At 47.1% G+C, this 13,335-nt stretch overlaps 1 protein-coding gene across 3 annotated transcripts in view; it reads left to right on the plus strand.

Annotated features, from left to right (window-relative positions):
• Smurf1 (SMAD specific E3 ubiquitin protein ligase 1) overlaps positions 1 to 13,335 on the plus strand; it is a 78,486-nt gene that overhangs the window by 54,260 nt on the left and 10,891 nt on the right. For all 3 annotated transcript variants that reach the window (XM_055598533.1, XM_055598534.1, XM_055598535.1), the window contains exons 2-10: positions 327 to 365; positions 1,661 to 1,769; positions 3,465 to 3,598; positions 3,751 to 3,816; positions 4,986 to 5,061; positions 6,403 to 6,644; positions 8,258 to 8,342; positions 9,517 to 9,663; positions 11,516 to 11,714. In XM_055598533.1, the coding sequence (XP_055454508.1) occupies positions 327 to 365; positions 1,661 to 1,769; positions 3,465 to 3,598; positions 3,751 to 3,816; positions 4,986 to 5,061; positions 6,403 to 6,644; positions 8,258 to 8,342; positions 9,517 to 9,663; positions 11,516 to 11,714 (1,097 nt within the window). The remainder of the gene's footprint in view (positions 1 to 326; positions 366 to 1,660; positions 1,770 to 3,464; positions 3,599 to 3,750; positions 3,817 to 4,985; positions 5,062 to 6,402; positions 6,645 to 8,257; positions 8,343 to 9,516; positions 9,664 to 11,515; positions 11,715 to 13,335) is intronic.

Genomic DNA, 13,335 nt, shown 5'->3' on the forward strand with positions numbered 1-13,335 from the left:
CCCCCCCCCCCACACAGTGTTATTTATCAGAATACCCAGAATGCATAGCTCCCTTTGTTTTTAGCAGCTATGTAAAGGTAAGTACACGAGCTCTTTTTAAAAATTGGTGTTTATATAAGCTTTAAAACATACCAGTAATTCCATCTCTGTGTTTGTGCATTTAAGGTTTTAAGCTTAAATTACAGTGTTTAAATTTGTTGATTTCCCAATTTGAGGAAAGATACTTTTTAGAAGTTGCAGTTTGTCTAATGTGACACGAAGCTTGAGAGATCACTGGCACATCTGCTCTGTCTCAGTGCTAACTGCAGTTGTTTGTTTGTTTTCAGTATTATGTGCCAAGAACCTTGCGAAGAAGGACTTCTTCAGTAAGTACCACCAGCTTTGCTCTTACACAGTGAGATTTATATACTTGAAAATTAGTTTTTACGTGTGGGTCTGTGTATATAACGTGTGTGTGTGTGTGTGTGTGTGTGTGTGTGTGTGTTTCTCACAGCATGCGTGTGGCGGTCTGAAGACAACAGGTGTCATTTCTCTCCTTCCACCATGTTGGCAACAGGGATTGAACTTAGATCATGTTGGCCCCTGACATTTAATTTTTTTTTTTTTAAACAGTGGGTGTAGTCTTCTAAAAGCCTAGGGGTCCAGAGCTTGACAAACATCCCCCAGCTGCACACAGCATCAGTCTCATCCTCCATCCCAGCCATGCTCATGTCCCCTGCTTCCTGGCCTGGTAGCTGATAGGACCCACACTCTGCAGAGTGAGGTGGTATTCTCTGCTCGAATGCCGATGAAGCATTTATGATGTAAGTGGCTTAACTAAAATTGCCAATCCAATTTTGCAAATTAAATCCCATTTTAAAATGTGTATGGGAGGAACTATGAAGCAGTAAGGGCCAGGCTCCCGAGCGTGCCTCACCCGAGGTGAAATCAGCGCCTGCAGCCCTGAAAACTCCTCCTTCCAGTCCTGAGGGCTCAGTGCTTAAGTGGCGTCATCCGAACTTTCAGGATGAAGAGACTTAAGTTTAGAGGCTTTCTATCCAAGTGGTGGCTCACAGCCCAGTCTCCTTCCAGAACTCCCACCAGGCCTTGCCACTTGTCTGCTGTCAGAAACTGGGACTTACCCCAGTTAAGACTTGGGGACTCCATGATGCCACAGCTAACACAGAGCAATAACAAAGTTTGTGGGGACTGTGATAGTCTAGAAATTTAGTTCACCATAGATCCCATTCCTACATTGTTAGTTCCTTTGATGATCATCAGAGACGGGGCTGGCTGGAGAGAAACGGCTCAAAGTGTATGTGTCCCGGCACCCTCATCCGCAGCTCACTGTGCACCGCTCTAGCCTTTGTAGTACCCACGCACATGTGCACACACGTACACGAATAAAAGCAGTTTTTGAAATGTAAAGCTCAGCAGAGACGGACATTTGACTTCGAGCCTGTTCTCACGCCTTTCTGCTGATGTGCGTGTGAAGGTGTGTGGCAGCAGCATGTCTCAGAACTCTCTGCTAATGGAGACTGACTGACCTGCAAAGCGAGGCTAGTGAGGAGTGCCAGGTGCTGGGCCTTGACCCCTCGGTGCCCTTGCTGGTCTGTCTGCATGCAGGATGACTGGGCCACCAGCTTGACTGTCCTCTGGGTTTGTCTGCTGTCTCCCGCAGGACTCCCTGACCCCTTTGCCAAGATTGTAGTGGACGGCTCTGGGCAGTGCCACTCAACTGACACTGTGAAAAACACCTTGGACCCAAAGTGGAACCAGCACTATGACCTGTGAGTCAAAACTCCCAGAAGGCCCTGGGGCTGCGGGAAGGCAGGTGTCAAGCTCTAAGAGACACAACTCACTTAAAAAGATGACTGGCTTTTTACTGATAACCAACGGGGTAGCCATGCAAATGCGTATTGCTGGCCTTACAGTTGATATCCTCTGATGTTCTTGGCACTTTTCTCATGGGTTTTCATGATTTGGCTGTTAACAGAGTGATTCTATGATCCTGGACATTTCAACCCCCTGGTTGTTTTTAGCAGAAAAACAAACAAACAAAGAGCTGTGATTCATCCCTCCAGTGTGCTACTCTTTTTTTCTTTTTTCAGTGAAGTGATGTTTTTTGGTACTAATGTTCCGCAACCCATGATATAGCTTATACATCTATTCCAAGTTCAGGGTTATATTTTTATATGGGCCCGTGTCCCGCATAATGATTAGCGTAAATTGTCCTGTATATGCGTGCATGGCGTGGGTGCTTTTCAGTAGCATTTGCATTTTGTGATTTTCTTCGCTTTACTTGGAAATGGCTACATTTGTCTTGATAGGCCCCTCTGTGGACTCGCCCGAGGACTGAGTAGGTTATTATCTTGTTCACGTACCTTTGCACATTTTGGATGGACCGTGACATTGTAAGGAGTCCCAGTGTTCTCTGCTAAGCCTGGGCCACTGACTTTCAGAAGTGCTAGAGCATATTCATCCTCTTTACAAGACCTTCTCATGTGCTGGGCTTGTTGGTACAGGTCTTTAGTTCTGGCCCTTTGGGAGGCTGAGGTAGGAGCATTGTAAGTTGAAAGCCTGCCAGGTTTACAGAGCTGGTTCAGTCTAGCTGTTATTCCATGGGGAGATACAAACACATACAGACCGAGGTAATGATTCCACTGGAGTCTGGCTTGGTGACTTTATTAGTTCACTGGCTTTACTCACAGGAGGGTGGGTGAGGGGTGGCTTAGAGGAACAGCAGCAGTTCTGAAAGCCCACCCCAGCATCAGTGATAACCTCTGGAAGCTGGGCCCTGTTGTTCTCTTCAGGATTTGCAGGCAGCTCAACCACTTGGAGAGTGTCCTCTCCTCAGTAGTCCTTACCATGTCACCCTGGGAGGGGAGGGAGGGACCTTGTGAATCTGCTAAGTTCCAGGACTTCCTGAGACTTGTGAATTGCTTACTTCCTATGTTTTAATGAGAGTTCTTTAGAATTTCCTGAGTCTCAATAAGTCTCCTTCTGGTGTATACTGTTTCAGTTCCTAGGATACTGCTTCACAACAGCAGCCTGGGCAACTTAGACTCCATCTCAAAATTTAAAAAAGTTTTTTTCTTTTTTTTTGGTTGTTGTTGTTGACGGGTTTTTGTTTTATTTTGTTTTGTTTTTAAGTGGGGTGGAATGGGATTGGGCATGTGGCTCAGGTAGAACCCCTACCAGTGAGAGGTCAGGGCCTGGCTCAATGCTTTGGCCTGTGGGAAGCCGTCAGTTCAATCTTAGGACAAGAAATGAATGACTAAAGGAAAAACAAATTTAAAAACACTTATTACAACATGGTTACCTGCCCTCACTGCTTGTGTGCCTGGTTGGAGTCCGTTCCCCATACCTTGTGGGGTACACAGCCAGGTGTACCCAAAACACAAGAATTCCGAGTCAGTCAGCTGCATATAGATGAGGGCGTCACGGCTGAGAAGTGTCCTGAATGGCTCCGTGTGCTCTCGCAGGTATGTTGGGAAAAGCGACTCCATAACCATCAGCGTGTGGAACCACAAGAAGATCCACAAGAAGCAGGGCGCTGGCTTCCTGGGCTGCGTGCGGCTGCTCTCCAATGCCATCAGCAGGGTGAAAGACACTGGCTGTAAGAACCGCGTGCTGCCTCTCAGGCAGCTGCAGAAAGCTTAGGAGGCATCCTTCTCTTTCTTTTGTTTGTTTTGAGTGCTGAATGCAGAATTCCTGCCTTCCTCCCTAGTTAATGTTCCTTGGGTTAAGTTCTGAATTGTTTGTTTGCAGACCAGCGTTTGGATCTGTGCAAACTAAATCCCTCAGATACTGATGCTGTTCGTGGCCAAATAGTGGGTAAGAATTTTCTCATCTGCGTAAAGGGCTCTTTGACAGAACCTGCCATCCTGCTCCCAACGCTGGTGGGGCGAGGTTTACAGGGCAGGCCGCATCGGGCCATCTCTCTAGTACTAAACTTTTCCTCTTGTGTGGTTTTCATTCTTTTCTCTGGTTCCCTTTATCCTGTCATTGAAACTGAGTTAATGTGACTCCAGTTGAGATAGGAGGTTGTGATGTATCATGCGAATCACCGCAAGCATGGACAGTTAGCTGTTAAATTGTCCAGGGGTAATACGAGCTGAGGCCACTTGTTGAAGAGTTGACTTGGGATGACCACATACGCAAAAGCTGGAATATATGGCCTCTCTGGGAAGCCCCATCCCGTGTGGCAAAGGCAAAGATGATGTATGACTAATCCATGTAATGTGATTTCTAGATAGAGGATTCCATTGTGTGGAGAGAAAAATGAAAGTGTGCTTACAGAGTTGACTGGAGGCATTCCGATGGAGTGACCTCTCTGAGTTGCCTGTCCCCTTGCCCACCCTGTTCTTGGCAGTGTTTTAGGGGAAAGTGCATGTTGGCTGTGTGTTCTGCACAGAGTTAGTGGAGCAGCAGCTAGGCTGAGTCACTCTGCGACTCCACATACCTCAGGTCCCAAGACAGTGAGCAGTGTCTCCGCCCTGGAAGCAACTTGTGGACCAAGTTCTCACGCATTACATTCCCACTTGGAATTTCTTCTTTTCTCTGTGGAGGAATGTCTCAGGGCAGAAACCAAACAACTGAAAACCTAGGAGCAAAATGCCTTTCTTGTTCACAACAGTAAGGCTAGAACATAAATGTGTTTTTAGCTTGAAGGTGTTTGTACCTTCACTAAACATAAATCAAACCTTCTTAAGATGGAATAGCTTAATGGAATTAAATACTGTATTTTATAGCTTTATGGAGGGGGCATGGGAAGCTCAGCACCTTTTCTGCTCTCTGCTTTCAAATAGTATTCAAATGGTGTGTGGTATGTGCAGCTGTTGGCCTGCGATGCTTCACACCGAAAGCAATAAGGTGGGGGCAAGTAAACTCACTTCCTTTTTATGATACTGGACATACGTTGTAGTGTCTGTCAGTGGCTCACTGTGCTGCAGGGGTGCAGAGCAGACCTAGGTTTTAATGCAAGCTTTTCTTTTGTGTTATAGTCAGTTTACAGACCCGAGACAGAATAGGCAGTGGCGGGTCGGTGGTGGACTGCAGAGGACTACTAGAAAATGAAGGGTATGTATGCTTGCCATGATGCCAGCCATTTTCTCTTTCTCTGTAGAAAGAAGCACCAAATCATATACTCCTGTGTAGGATAAAGCTGTGCTCCAGGCTACTAGTTTATGAGGGAAGGTTTAACTAGCTGAGAAATTGTACCCCAAAGATTCAAGAACCAACTCAGAGCATCTACCAGCTAGAGGGGACAGTTTAGCTGGGCATGATGGAATATGCCTGTAAGGGGACAGAAGCAGGAGGATCCTGAGTTCCAGGTGACTATGAGCTATCAAGAAGGGTGAAGAGAAGGAGAAAGATGAGGAGGAGGAGGAGCAGGAAGAAGAAGAAGAAAAAGAAGAAGCCACCGCCACTCAAGAAACAGCTAGTTTTAGTATGGGTTAACCTTGATGTCATTCCCTAGGAGTCATTCACTTGGCTTTTGCAGCAGTCTTTCATTGGCTTGGGACTCATCAGGGAGCCCCAGGGCTGCCCCTGTCTTCTCTCTCACCAGCGCCAGGCTTACAAGCACGCACTATCGCTGCTTACACAGTGAGCGCTTTACCAGCCGGGCCATTTCTCCAGGCCCGGACTTTGTTCTAATCACGATTTATAGGACAATTAGAGAAATTTCAACATTGACTTGTGTTTGACTTTTTGTTGTTGTTGTTCAGCTACAGTAGTGGAAAAGTCATTGTTTTTAAAAAAGTGGTCCATGCTAAAATGTGTGTGGATAGAATGGTAAAATGCAGGGATTGGGCTGACAGAAACCCAGTGGTGGGGAGGAACGAAGAGCAGCCTGGGGACACGCGCTGTAACCAGCTGCTGGTTGCAGGTACAGGCCCATTGTTCTGGCCTTTCATGTATGTGGAATTTTTCAATATGGGTTTTTTTTTGTTTTTTTTTTTTTTTTGTTTTTTTTTTTACTTTTTAAAGTATTTGGTCGTAAAGGGAAGTGACTCATTAAAACAAATTGTTTTTGAAACTGCTTGGGGGGGTTATATTTAAAAAACACTTAGAGTCATAGTATTTTATGTAACCAAGAATTCCATCCTTGAATAAAATAACAAAGAAAATGGAGTGTTTGGGTAAAATCAAGAAAAAGAAAATGTCAGGCACACCTTCTGCTCCGTCATTTAGCTGCACACTGGGGTGGCTCTGTTAGCACTCTAAATCATGGTTCGCTCTGACTTCCCGATCCTCTTGAGAGTCTTTCTCTCATTGGACACTGAATGTCATGAAGCCTAGCATTGGAACACTGTAACTCATTTACAAGGATGTAGAATAAATGCATATGGCCTTTGAGTGTGTGTCTTATGACCCTTGTATGGTGGTTCTATTCCTGCTCTGCCCTGTCCCTTCCAGAACGGTGTATGAAGACTCGGGCCCCGGAAGGCCACTCAGCTGCCTCATGGAGGAGCCTGCTCCATACACAGACGGTACCGGCGCGGCTGCAGGAGGTGGGGACTGCAGGTTTGTGGAGTCTCCCACCCAAGACCAGAGGCTCCAGGTCCAGCGCCTCCGAAATCCTGAGGTCCGAGGGTCCCTCCAGACGCCCCAGAATCGACCACATGGCCACCAGTCACCGGAGCTGCCTGAAGGCTATGGTGCGTGTCTTACTTTGCTCCCAGTTGCTGTGACAGACACCATGACTAAAAGCAGGTCTGGGAGGAAGGGGTTAGTTAGGCTTAAAGGTTATAGTCTGTCACTGGGGGGAGTCAGAGCAGGAGCGGGAGGCAGGCACTGCAGTAGAAGCCATGGAAGAGTGCTGCTTACTGGTTGCCCCTCATGGCTTGTTCATTCTGCTTGCTTTCTTTTTTGTTCTGTTTTCTGAGACAGTGTCTCAGTCTGGAGTCTTGGCTGGTTTGGAACTCACTATGTAGACCAGCCTGGCCTTGAGCTCAGAGATCTACCTGCCTCTGTCTCCTGAGTGCTGCTACTAAAGACACCACCATGCCTGGCCTCACCCTGCTTTCTTAAACCATCCTGGACGATCTGCCCAGTGGGCTGGGCCATCCCAGATTAATCACTAACCGAGAAAGTGCCCCACAGACTTGCCTATAGGGCAATCTGATGGAGGAATTTTCTCAATTAAGATTTCTCTTTTCTCAAATAACTCTAGCTTCTGTCAAGGTGACAGAAAACCAAGACAGCGAGGAACTTGCCCTGTGCTGCTGGGTTATCAACAGGTTCCCCCCACCCCCAAGACAGGGTTTCTCTGTGTAGCCCTGGCTGTCCTGGACTTGCTTTGTAGACCAGGCCGGCCTCAAAAGTCACAGTGATCCACCTGCCTCTGCCTCCCTGAGTTCTGGGATTCCAGGCATGAGCCTCTGTGCCCAGCAGTCAGAACTTTTTCTGACAGCCTGTGCTGTCAAGCCTTTCAAGTACCCTGTGCACAGCTGCTAATGGCCAGGCTGTGCCTGCCATGGCTGTGGCATTGGGTGGCCTGACCATGTATGCAGGGAAAGCTGTAAGGAACTCCAGAGCAGGCATCCCTTTCCTCTGTGTAGGGGCCACCTGGGAATGGTGGCTTCATCCATAGCAGAGGGACAAGGCAGTGTCAAGACAGCAGTGTAAGGAAACACACAGTGGCCTGAGATTTGAGAGTGGAAGAGGGACATCATGGGGATGGAGTGAGCAGAGCCATGAGGCTTCAGTGGAGAGAAGGACCAAGAGGGCTTGCCGTGATCAGCAGTTCACCCAGACACAGCCCATTAGGAGACAGTGGTGGAGGTGGAAGGTTGTGTCTGTGGCAGAAGTGTCTGGAAGCATCTACTTCAGGGTGGCTCAGTGAGGAAAGCCTCAGGAGAAATGATCTCTCCCCAAATGTGGTAGAGTTGAGGAAGCTAGCCACAGCCTTGTAATTCGTTTCTCTGTGGTCTCTCATGAGTGTTGAAAGAAGCAAGTACAGGGGTGCTCACCTGCAGTCACACCACAGAGGAGGCTGAGGCAGGAAAGTCATGAGTTCAAGGCCAGTTTGGGCTACATCATAAGACCTGTGTCAAAACATCAACACAGATAGATACATGGAGGGAGGGAGGGAGGAAGGGAGGGAGGGAGGGAAGGAAGATGGATGGATGGATGGATGGATGGATGGATGGATGGATGGATGGATGGACAGATAGAATAAATTGAAAATAAAAACTTAAGAGTCTGCAACTAGGATTAGAGTGGGAAACTGGGGCAGAGTTTACTTACACGGATCCCTTTTCTCATGCAGAGCAAAGGACGACAGTACAGGGTCAAGTTTACTTTTTGCACACGCAGACTGGCGTCAGCACGTGGCACGACCCCAGGATCCCCAGGTAGGCCTCACAGGCCTGAAGAGCCAACCCCTCTCTTGGAAGCTAACAGTGCAGTGCCATGTGAAGGGAGATGGAGGCTGGGACTTGCTGGGCAGGGGCGAATGTGGGGGAGAGCAGGAACATGGTGGGCCTCGGTCATTGTTGAAGTTGGTCACATGGCCATCTACTGTGCTCTCTCTCTCTTTACTTTTTTATAAATGCATAAACTTTTCCATGATAAAAAGTTAAACAGGAAAGATAAAGACTCTGTCACCCTTTCTCTCTTCTGCTTTACTGCCCCTCTTGCCTCAGTCCCTTGGGGACCATTCCGGGGGGAGATGAAGCTTTTCTATACGAATTCCTTCTACAAGGCCATACATCCGAGCCCAGGTCAGAGAGACCCCTGCCCCACCCCGTGCCAGAGTTAAGTTTCTTTCCTTCTTCGCTATTTTCCTTTTCTCTGTTTTCCTTTTATAGTAGCATTATTACCTAAGAGGCCTTGAGTAATGCTCATTTCCTTTTTATTCATAATTTGTTCCCCTCAAGAAGCAGCTTCCCATCCTTGGTGTTACAATTCAGGGTCTGTCATTTGTGTGAGAATATTACCTACAAATGAATGAGGCGCCTCTTGGTGTGCATCGTAAGAAATGACAGGCGTCTGGGTTAGTCCTTAAAGCGTCTTGATCAGGCATGCTGGTTCCCTCTGACTGGATCACAGTGAAGTTACCAAGGGGCCAGAGTGAAAGCGCCTGCTGAACATGGGATGTTGTAGGCCGTTGTGCCACTGAGGGCGTACTCTGCCCTCCCCAGTCGAGAAAGTGTGGGGGCCCTTGGGAGCCTTTCAGTGGAGGAACCTTTGCTACACCAAGGGTCTGGTTGATTTGATTCCCAAGAGCTTTCTGACAGAAGCCAGGTGCTTTCTGCTAGCCTGTCCCTCTGTTGTATAAGAAAGGTTGTCCCTGGGGTAGTCCCGTTCCTTGTGGTGGACAGAGACTCTCAGGGGTGTGGTCTTCCCTGCCAGATGTGGCTGCCGTTTGTAGGCCAGAGGCTTGGACTTACTGGGGTTGGCACAAGTAGCAGTGTGATGGGGATGTGGGCACCCTGCTAGGAAATCTCTGTGGCTGCTGGCACTGTGGTCAGTCTTACTCCTTGGTTCTCAGTGGGATAAAGCTCTCTGTATGTTCCGTTTTGCTAGAGACCTTAACAGTGTGAACTGTGATGAACTTGGGCCGCTGCCTCCCGGCTGGGAAGTCAGAAGTACAGTGTCGGGAAGAATCTATTTTGTAGATCACAATAATAGGACAACCCAGTTTACAGACCCACGGCTTCACCACATCATGACGTAAGACCTTAACATCTTTGCTGGCCTCTTTATAATTGGATGCTTCCTTCACCAATGTCGGGGTACATGTGGGGTTGGGGCAAGTGCTCACCAGTGCTGTGGGGGTGTGCAGAGGCCATAGGTCAGTGTCGATTTCTTCATCATTCTCTACACTAATTTTTGAGCAGGGTGACCTGGAACTCACCTCTTCGGCTTGTGGAGCTGACTAGCAAGTCCCCCAGGTCTGCCTGGCTCCGCTCCTAGCACTAGAGTTTTGTTTTGTTGGTTTTTTTTTTTTTTTTTTTAATAATTTTTTTATTTATTTATTTTTTTAATATTAATCACGGGTTCCCTCCCAATCCTACCCTCTCTCCCTCATCTCCTCCCTGCCCCTTTCCAAGTCCACCGAGACAAGGGTTGGTTGTTCTTGAGACAAGGTTTCTGTGTGTAATAGTCCTGGTTGTCCTGGATTAGCTTTGTAGACCAGGCTGGCCTTGAGCTCACAAAGATCTACCTGCCTCTGCCTCTGGAGTGCTGGGATTAAAGGCGTGTGCTCCCATGCCCAGCTCCAGCACTAGAGTTTTTACTTAGGTGCTGGGGCTCTGAACGCAGGTCCTCATGTTCACAAGTAATTGACTCCCTGAAGCCATTCACTCAGGCCCACACTAATAATTTTCTTAATGTGCCTACTGTAGTGTTTGCTTGATGGTGGGCACAAACAAAATAAGGTAGATATTTGATGAGCAGTGGCATAGTTTAACCCTGGAGATTAACATGACCATGACTAAGGCTTGCATCACCGGTGCCTCACACATAGCTCTGCAGTATGGCTGGCATTAGCTACAGAACATGAATAAAGCAAATGGCAAATTGTCCCTAGCAGCCCTGTGAGTCCTGTCACTGATCTTTGTTCTTAGTGAAAATGGCTGGAAGTCTCGATCCGAAGGAGGAGTGGATGTCGCTGGATGTCAGGAGTAGTTTGCTCCTCACTTCTGGCTTGGCTTTCAATGATTGTCTCCTGCCAGCCTCATTTCATTCCTGCCAAGGCCCTTCCAATAGTGTACCAGTTGGTGTCAATGACACATATAGATGCATGACACACAGTGACAATTTCTGTTGTAATTTTCAGTAATAATATATCAGACTGTATTAGTCAGGTTTTCTACAGAATGGACACAAATCAAACAGAACAAAATCTACAGAATGAACACATACATATAAACACACCATATGTGTGTATGTGAGAGAGAGAGAGGGAGGGAGATTTATTAGAATGACTCACAGGCTGTGGTCCAGGTAGTTCCACACTGGCTGTTCACCAACAGAAGGTACAAGAATCCAGTTCAGTCCCCAAGGCTGGGTGTCTCAGTATATCCTCACCACACGCTAGATCCTGAAGAAGTAGGCTTTCGAGCTGCAGAGCCGAGAGCAAGCAGACAGAGAGCAGCCTTTCTTTTTCCATGTCCTATTATCTAGGCTGCCAGCAGAAGGCATGGCTCAGATTAAAGATGGATTTTCCCGCTTCACAGATACAGATTACTTCAAATGACCTAATTAAAAGAAAACCAAATCTCACAGGTGTGCCCAGCCATTTGGATTTTAGTTCATTCCAGGTGTAGTCAGCTTGACAACCAAGAACAGCCATTGCACAGACGGATGACTGCTGGGAATTGGGTGTCTCCTTTATTGCACCCCAGACCTGTGTCATCACCTGCATCATTGACAGCATCTGCAGCTGTCCTTCAGCTGAGCAGTCCTGTCGGTAGAAGAGCCTGCTGCCTGCAGTGTGTGCTGGGGCCCCCGAATCGGTGGGGTACAGTCTGGCCTTCAGCTTTCTGGCTTGTCCAGTGATGGTTGTTTCTCCTCTTTGCAGTCACCAGTGCCAACTCAAGGAGCCCAGCCAGCCACTGCAGTTGCCCAGCGAAGGCTCTGTGGAGGACGAGGAGCTTCCTGCCCAGAGATATGAGAGAGATTTAGTCCAGAAGCTCAAAGTTCTCAGACATGAGCTCTCTCTTCAGCAGCCCCAAGCAGGTCATTGTCGCATAGAAGTTTCCAGAGAAGAAATATTTGAGGTAAAGATTACATCTTGCTGAATCATATAGCCCCATGGAGGAGGCTACATGCGGGAGGCGTGTGTTAAATAAGCTGTATTTACATCTTGGTGGACTCTGCTTTCTGCTTGGTATTTGAAGGATCAGCTTACTCATTTATTTCTGTTGTTTAGTTTTTAGTATAGCTCAATGTAGTAGCTTTTTATCCCTGTACTGGGGAGTCAAGGGCAGGTGGATCTCTATGAGTTTGAGGCCAGTCTGGTCTATATAGTGATTTCCAGGACAGCCAGGGCTACACAGTGTGACCCTGCCTCCAGAAAAGATTTTTTTTCATTGTGTCTACTCATTATACAAGGTTCTGTTACACAAGGATATTTTCACACTGTTCACTGTATCTCTCTTTCCCACCCCCACTCTCCACTTTCTTGCCCTCCCATACTTCTCTTGTTTTCCCAAGCTTTTACTTCTTTGGTAGATATGTATATATGATTTTATAGATCTATAGAATTTAGGAATCTTGTGTATGAGAAAAACACATGGTATTTGTCTTTCTGAGACAGGCTTAATTTACTCACTATAATTATCTCTAGTTGCTTCCATTTTCTTTCAAAAGATAGAGCTTAATTTTATGGAGAAAAAAAATCCCAGTGCCTATCCACACCACATATTCTTTGTCGTTCCGCTGTTGGTGAACGCCTGGGTTGGTTCCATGACTTAGCTTTTGTGAACAAGCGTTCATGATTTATTATGACTCCATTAAGTGCTCTGAAGTATATACACAGCACATCATGGTTTGTGAGAAACCTCCAGACTGGCTTCCATGGTGGCTGGACTGCTTTGCCCTCCCACCAGCTATGTATAAGGGCTCCCTTTTGTCCACATTCTCACAGCATTTATTTGTTTTCTTAATGCCTACCATTCTGACAGTGGTGAAAATGACTGCCCATGTAGGTTTTTTTTTTTTTTTTTTTTTTTCTTCCCTGTGTAGTGTATATATGAGTCTTTGGAGATTAGAATAGCTAGCAAAGACTTTTTTTCCCCTGAAGGATCAATTTTACTGTTTAGTGAGATTCAGGGTTTGTCAGGACCAAGGCTCATGCCCAGTGGAATTGTGTTTGTCTCTGACAAGTTTTCAGTGCTCAATGGCTTCTGTGCAAGAAGCTGGTCACTCAGGCCTGGGATCCTAGCTGGCCCTGAGCAGATGTGGATCATTTCTCAGTCTGTGTGTTTGCCTCACACCCATGCATTCCCTCCAGAGTTTGAGCTGAGGTACTTCCTTCTCAAGACAGTGTGTGGCCATTTGGCCTCGTCTTGTCTCTGGCAAGAGGAAAGGAAAGTGGTTCTATCCCCTACTAGTTCCTGGAAGTTAAAATCTCAACATGGATAGGGCTTTCTGTGCAAAAAAGGCGAGTCATGAGGTAAAACCTCAGCTTTGTTTGGGCTTCACCCCACCTACTTGTGTGGAGACCCATGGGAGAAATTATCACCTGAGGCAGTTTGCCTGTTTGGAAAACTTGGTGAGAGGCTGTCTAAAAATGCAAAAGTGAAAAGAGGCTGGGATATTGCTCAACAGCTGAGTCCCTGCCTAGAATCCCCCAGTGAGGGTCTGGGGTGTGGCTCAGTGGTAGAGCCCCTGCCTAGA

This window comes from Psammomys obesus, unplaced genomic scaffold (assembly GCF_907164565.1).
Source record: "Psammomys obesus unplaced genomic scaffold, mPsaObe1.curated_primary_1811, whole genome shotgun sequence".
Lineage (NCBI taxonomy): Eukaryota > Metazoa > Chordata > Mammalia > Rodentia > Muridae > Psammomys > Psammomys obesus.